This window comes from Lingula anatina, chromosome 4, assembly GCF_051362555.1.
Source record: "Lingula anatina isolate TDL-2025a chromosome 4, LinAna3.0, whole genome shotgun sequence".
Taxonomy (NCBI): Eukaryota; Metazoa; Brachiopoda; class Lingulata; order Lingulida; family Lingulidae; genus Lingula; species Lingula anatina.
This window is the reverse complement of record NC_141770.1, coordinates 10,197,721-10,205,676: the sequence shown is the minus strand read 5'-3', so window position 1 is coordinate 10,205,676 and position 7,956 is coordinate 10,197,721. Positions and strand designations below refer to the sequence as shown.

General features: G+C 38.1%; 1 protein-coding gene across 1 annotated transcript; it reads right to left on the bottom strand.

Moving 5' to 3' along the window:
• Window positions 1–4,494: 4,494 nt before the first annotated feature.
• Window positions 4,495–7,927, bottom strand: LOC106174197 (uncharacterized). The gene is made up of 4 exons (XM_013555631.2): window positions 7,777–7,927; window positions 6,941–7,044; window positions 6,519–6,727; window positions 4,495–6,106 (listed from the first exon to the last, which is right to left on the bottom strand). Exons 1-4 carry the CDS (start codon window positions 7,803–7,805, stop codon window positions 5,156–5,158), a joined length of 1,293 nt encoding a protein of 430 aa, XP_013411085.2. The 5' UTR covers window positions 7,806–7,927; the 3' UTR covers window positions 4,495–5,155.
• Window positions 7,928–7,956: the final 29 nt, after the last annotated feature.

The following is a 7,956-nucleotide window of genomic DNA, read 5'->3' as shown; positions in this document are numbered from 1 at the left end:
GCAAGGAAAGATTTCAGAAGCGGTTATAGGTAGTGTTAATTAACTGAAAAGTGTAGTTTTACTCTTGCGGGAAATAGCGAAACTGGCAATAATATTTTTTTCCGGTAAAGTAAAACAAGTCTCAGGAGAAAAGGTTTTCGATGCATCTGTAAATGAACTAAATAGGAGGGCTGGTCTTGAAATTATTTTACTGTTACTTTTATGATAACGACTGGAGAATTTTAGTGTCATGAAACGCCTTTAAGAAATAACTGTATGAATGATACTATGGTGTTTTGTGCACATATTTGCCAAATATAGCACTTAGTAAAATTTGGCGACTTTACTCAACAAATGAATGAATAAAATATATAGATAAATGCCAAGGCAGACGATTAAGTTTTTTTCTCATGCTAAGTAAAACGCTGCAGGAAATTGGTGGACGGTCGACTGCACGCGTTTGGCTTATAACAATGTCGAATTTGTCACTCCGAAACGCGGCTCTGTTTCTAATAAAAATTCACCGCTTAATTGGTTTGAAGTACATTGTTTTCAAAAATGCCTTTCCAGCCGATGGAAAAGAACGTGGATTAAATTTCAACAACAAGACTTAGCCAAAATTGTTCAATTCGTCGGAAGTTGCTCTGTTTTCTGTATTGCTTTGCCCAGAAAAAAATTCACTGCTAATCGGGTTGTTTTCCCATGAAAGCGTGAAATTTTTCATTGTAAATATGAGAATGTTGCAGGAATTGTTGAACACGGCGTCTCGTCAGCATATGCATCTTCAACAACGTTCAAAATCAATGCTAAATACCCCTTCGCCTATCTTCACGGTGCATTCATTAATTCCTCTAAATCCAATTAAGATTAATCTTTATACCCCCCCCCCCCCCCAATGTAAATTAATTTAAATTAAAGCAAGACAGAATAACTCCTTCACGCCATGACAGCTTTGATACAAGTATTCTCCCCCGGGTATGCTCCCTTTGACGATTCCATTGAAGGCCAATAACCTCCACCCTGTGTTTCAGAGAATTATCAGCATGCTTCAGCCGTTTAATCATGGCAGGGACGGATCCAGAGATATTTTCTGACAGCCTTCCAAATTTTCTTTGTAGATCCATCCTCCAATTTTGACCGTCTTCCGACACAAAACATAGATACCCGTCAATGTAAACTTGACAATCTTCCGGAAGACCCAGAAGACGGCCTCAATGCGCCCCTGCATGGTCAGAGTCTTGCTCACACCTACTTGGATATATTATGTCCAAGCACCTGGTATATATTTATATAGAGGGAGGCGAGTTTTCAGTGCCCCCTGAAGCTCAGGGTGTGAATCTCTGAAACTAAGGCAGAACATTTGTAATAACACTCGGGATCTAGTTAGACAAAATCTCTATAGCATTATTACATGATCACTAGGAAATCACAAGGTATTTCAAGAAACAAGTGCTTAGATTAGATATTACCTCTGTTGTGAGGGCAGCATCCAATTATTAAATGATTTTAAGTCACAAAGTTACGATGAATTACATGAAATGTTTGAAAAATTACTTTGGTTTTGCCCCCCACCCCTAAGTTTCAGACCCTCGGTGACTCTTCTTATCCAGCACGTAAATGCCCCCCCCCCCTCCCCGCCACAGATTACCACCCTGTGTTTCATAAAACTGACTTCTGCCCATAATACACTCTTCTACACTATTTAAGTATAAGGAAATCGTGTTATTTAAGAGCTATTATATTTAGGAGTACCCGAAATTACATCATGGCATGCCAGAGTCGTGGTTCAGAATATCGTAAGGAGTCAAACACTTACAGTGATGCAAAAACAGTCTGAACGTTGTATTTGATATTTTAGAATAAAATTTTCACTGACAACACGCGCAAGCCACCAAAACCGATATAATACCCATGCCATTTGTTAAGACAGGTACAAAAAAGGTTAATTACGTGACATGAATCTCCAGACTTTTTGCGGAGACTGGCTGTTCAGAATGATGTTACTTAATCACTTACGTTTTGAATTGCAAATTCATGACGTTAATTGATTCCACCACATGCATACGTATTATCTCTGCTTTGTCACGTCTTACAATTTCCCTTTCCGTTTCATTAATGTGTAACAGTGACGGAGCTGCTAGCATATATCGCTAACTCTTTTCTTCGATCCATTAAAATTTCGGTGCATTGTACTAGTACATGTATATGCTCTCTAGTGCACCTTTATCATGTTGTAACCCCCCCCCCCCCCAACACATAGTGCACACGCCCGCCCCCGAAAAACTCAGGTAAGCACTCTAATTTTTAACTTGTCAAACGTAGATCATGATACATGTACGAAACGATGTTTCTTTTCGCATATCTATCCCCAGACTTCCCAATAACCATATAATCCTATCGGACCTTCCTTCTATATTTATAGTATATTTATTATACCAGTAGTATATAGGCGATAAGGCGAGCTGCGGGCAACCAGACCCCTTCCAAATAGCATTACCGATCAAGGTAAATCTAATTACATCGCTATGCCTGATGTATCGAGACAGATTTAATTAAGGTGGGATGGTAAGTGGAATAGACGTAACATCTGACCCTTCACTCATATCAAGGCTAGCTGTACCCTCTTCGATTATAGGTATACCTATAAGTATAATATGAATAGGGACGATCTTTTTAACCAGCGTAGTTTGGTTTTGGGTCGAGTAATAATTTTAAAAACTGGAATTCTTACCTCTTTTAACAGAGAATATTTGTATTTTATTAAATGAGATATTCTTTTTTTTTCTCTAGAAGTACCATTGAGATTGCTATCAGTGACATTTTGTATGATGATTATGGTGATGACGATGATGCGTGTGTGCGTGTGCGTTTTACCTCACACACATGCAACATGTACACGCACACACAATGACACGTACCCACAAACACGATATACAATGTTCCTCTCCTTGCGTCTTCTTCATCATCATCATCTTCTTGGTCTTCTTCTTCTCTCTCTCTCTCTCTCTTTCTCACACACACACACATCAGTCCGGCACATCATCATCGTCGTCAACATCATCATCATCTTCATCATCATCATACAAAATGCTACTGATAGCCCTTTTTTTGCATACGACTGCTTGCGTGCAGTGATATGTTCACTTCGATACATATGCCAGGGTGCAAATTACCATCTGATATATTTTACCTGATTACCTCACAGAAGAGAAGCAATCAGAAAAGAAATTTAGCACTTTGTTGCACAGCGGGACCGTAGCTAGGTAAACTTGTTACTGCTTTACTTGTTTTTCGAGTAATTCACGAGGGAAAAGGGAAGAAATCTCGGCATGAGGGCAGTTTACTGAAATAACAATTACTGAAGAGGTGGAATTTTCAAAGCAAATGCCATTTAAAAGAGTAATCGGTTTGCGGGTAATTTTTCGGTTTTCTTTTCACGAGCCTTTTGAAGGAGAGAGAGAGAGAGAGAGAGAGAGAGAGAGAGAGAGAACGGAGAAAAAGACGCAGCCAACAAGAGCAACACGGAGTTAGAGCGCCTCACAAGTTGTTTAAACATCCCGTTGTCGTTAACAGCTAGGAATTGTGTATGTAACCCAGTTCAACAGAACATTACCAAAGATTAGCAATTGTTATCTGTGGAATACAAGTCTATCAAAGTCCGACTTCAACACAAATAGAAACCTCTTTGAAGGCGTATGTGTTTTCAAAGTCTATCAAAAGGTTGGCTGCGGGACAAATATGTTATTATTGCTTGCAGATCATGGTTACGCTCGTGTTACAAGGGCGGCCGGAAAGAATTAAGCCGAGTTTCACAAATGACCACCCTGAGTTCCAAAGGTCAATGTAAAATTAAACTTGCCTCTTTTATCAACATTGATAGAAAAAGCAGAGGCATGCTTAGAATAGAGGGGAGTTTACAATAACTTTGGCACTCAGGGTGCAGATGACCGATGTTGAAATGTATTGGATAAAGAAAATAGTGTCTTAATGTGATGTGGCGTCCTATGTTTAATTTTTTATTTACCCTACTACAAAAATTTATATTTATTTGGAATTATTGAAAGTAATTGATTGAAAATGATAAAAAGCTTATTTTTATCTGGCAGCTTGTCAGCTAATGTTAGCCTGGAACTGGGACCTATTCCACGAAGTGAATATATTAAGACCAAAAGTTTTTTTTTTTTTAATGTATATAATGCACACTTCGTTAGTTGGGAAAAACTAACCCTTAGAGTCCCACGATATCAAAAGATGAATTTTGTTTCACTCGAAAGCACAACACTACTTTCCAGTGACAAGGTTATTTCATAATATGCACTCCCACACTAACTAGTATAAACCAGGGATGATACCAGTCCTCACTGAAAAAGTAGGAAAATCGCCCGGGGGTCCAGGATACACGATTCACAAGAATGACATATATGACCCTGAAAAAGTCGGAATTCCGACAAAAGTCGGAAAAGTCTTATCAGTGATAAACAAATAAAATACTGAATTATCAACAAAGCACGACCATTTTCAACAATAACATATATTTCTTAGTCAAAATAATGTGTTCGTGTATATAAAGAGATCATATATTTGTTGGGTAAATATACCCCTTGGATTTTTTTTTCTAAATGCTAAATGACTACAACACAGCTGTTTTTTTGTGTGATAACAACAGCGTACCTTATATCCTGCTCCTTTAAAAATATCTTAATTTTTTTATACATAATTCTTTTGGCCGTATACTGAATATCAAACATGACTTAGACAATGAGATAAAAGTTTGGAAGTGCGTCGGACGGGAATGGCGACAGCAACAGGTGATCAGAATACTGTATTAGTATATACAGATACTAAAATACAGTCATAATACTGAAACCAAAAAACACCATATTGATACATACACATGTATAATTGATAACCATACCACCACTAAAATGTTCAGTTTTCCATTATCCGAATAAAAGTTTTTAACTCTTTTGTTAAACTTAACGAACGTATATCCTCTTTGGCAGTGACATGTAACAGCAAAACAACCTCTGCTTTCATTTTCACAGTAGACTCTTCATAGTCCGTAGTCAACAATTTTGTAAAGCCTAGCATAGTTTTTCTTGCTACTTTGGCCCCTTTTGAGCATTTTTTCTTCTTGCTATAATAATTTATGTGCATGACTCTCCGTTCATATCTGCTATTCCAAGTTGATATATGTCTTGAGCAAATGGGGTAATGGAAGATTCATCAGATCACCGCTGTCATGAGACCTCAGATTTTTCAGAATGACGCGCCTAGATAGTTCCAGGAGGCTTGGGGGTTTATTACAAGCCTCAATCAGCCAAGCCATATCCTCCATAACCGAATCCTCGGACTCGTCTTCGGTAGAAATTGGCTGTTGTCGTAACCACTCTCGAGCTGGAAACAGGTCACACCCAGCTGCAACCAGTAGCTTTGCGATTTCAAAATGGCCTGTCTCCAAGGCAACAGCCACTGGGGAGAATTTGTCAAGATCGCAGTTATTTTCAATCAGCAACCTGGTGATTTCTTTATGGTTCTCCTCTGTTGCCAAAAGCAATGGTGTCTTTCCAGTGTTGTGATTTTGTAAGTCAGGATCTGCACCTGCTTCAAGAAGTAACCGCACACTCTCTGCATCATTGTGGTTTATTGCTAGAAGCAGAGGTGTCACAGAGTAAAACCCTTCTATTCCGTCATTGACGTTACATCCTGCCTCTATCAAAGCTTTGATATTGTCATGGCGCCCGCAGCGAATAGCAAGAGCCAGAGGGGTTGAACGCAGCTGGCCGTCATATGCATTGATGTTAGCACCGCTATCTTTAAGCATTTTTATCACCTCGGAACGATTTTTGTTACACGCTGCATGGTGTAGTGGCGTATACCCACCATGGTCTATAGCATTCACATCTGCTCCTCTTTCAATTAAAAGTTTTACAATACTGAGGTAGTTATTTCGTACAGCCTCATGCAAAGGCGGAAACTCGTACCCATTCACCTCGCAGTTGGCATTGAGCAGCAAACTGGCAATCTCTGTGTAACCATAGGTGGCAGCAATAACAATAGGAGCTTTGTTCAGTGTAGTGTCCATGGTGTCCGGGCAGGCTTTTCTTGCAAGTAGTTCCCTCACCATCTTCAAAGAAAATAAAATCTGTTAAAGAGACATTAGCGCCTTTTTTTATATACAAGAGGAGGGGGGAAGGGATAAGCCAACCCCTAGCATTGGAATTTTCATCTCTCTTTGGATCTCTACATATTAAAGTTCTTGTTAACTGCAAATGAAAGCAATAAATAAATGCCTTCATGCATTAATTCCACCAACATTTAAATCCCCATTTCACAGTTATTGTACAGACACTTTTGGTATATACAGCAGCTGTTTCTTTCTTATTATAAAACAGTATAAAACAGGAGCCATAATTCATTTCATTGGATTAGTACTTAATTCTACAGTCAACGTAAAATAAAATTTTGGGCTAAACATTGATACAAACTTTCCATTAGAAGTTCTTTTGTGAAACAAGGCCCCATTAATAAAGACATACCTCTGTGTTCCCATAAAAAGTTGCCCAAGCCAGTGCGGTTTGCATATTCTTGCTGGGTTTATCAATATCACATCCAGCATCGAGCAGAACTCGGACAGTGTCCAAGTGTCCACCCCTTGCAGCCAAGGTCAGGGCTGTGTCCCCCGAGACTGTGGCATCTATATCCATTCCATGCTGGAGGAGAAGTTTAACACAATCAGACCATCCTCCTGAAATATCAGTTATAACAAATGAGTTCAGTGAACACAGATATATGATTTTAAATCAGAAACAACCAAAATCTTATAGATACACAGTAATCTCTCAAAATAATCTGTAACAAAAATTAACGACACTGTACTTATACCAGATATTTTATTTATTTCATTATTTTAATTTCTGCCCCATGTATTTTGGTAAGTACATGTGTATATTCTATTTACCTCTTGCAGCACAAACCACTACCTCATCTGGTACTTCCATTGAGCTGTCAAGATGGGTTTTTAACCCTTCTAAATCCTTTCTCAATGCTGCATCCAGCAGACCACTGTAAAGATAATAATTAATGTAGAACTGATTAAATAAATGACAGAACTTTTATTCAGGCTTGTTAAAGCCAATCCAAATTTCACTCTCAGGAAATCACAGAGACTATTCTGACACTTGCTCCACTTAGAACTCTACTAAACTTGTTTAAAACTGTCAAATCCCAAAAGATTGATATTAGATATACCTTCACAGAATGCTTTATAACTCCTATGTAAATTTGAACTGAATTTATTTCTGGGTGTTGACATAAAATAACAAGGGTGGCACATGAAAGTCCTAATACTTTGGTATTTCCAGTGATTTAATGTAGAAAGAAAATACAACTGATGAGTTGACTAGAACAAGACTTACAATAGTTTTGTATGACTCATTAGCAAGGGTTTTATCTGCACCTTCATTCCTTGCATCAGTGTGTGTGTGTGAGAGAGAGAGAGAGAGAGAGAGAGAGAGAGAGAGATTACAAACAAAATTAATAATATCAGTTTATTTGCTTACACAATATTTTTCTTAAACCAACCAATAGTATTAAGTTGTGTTGAAATATGTGTTCCTGTTTAAAATTTATTGTAGTAAAAACAGACAGCATGTGTGGTATTTTGAAAAATAAAATACTCCTGATGAATGTTTGCTGCCATGGTTGGCAACAGTACGTAAGGAACTTTTTTGTCATTATTCAAATGACACTCGAGTGTGTTATTACTTTTTATTTTTTTAAGTTCTTTGATGTTACCTCAATCTGCTGTCCCTTTCCAGCTCCATATTGTGTCTTTTAGCACTGGCTTTTACATGATAACACCCAACTAACAAGGCACAGAGACACAGATCCTCCAGCTGTTGCAATGCTTGTTTTTCTTTATGACCGTTAGATGGCGGTATATGGCAAGATAAGGCACAGGTAAATGAGTAGTTT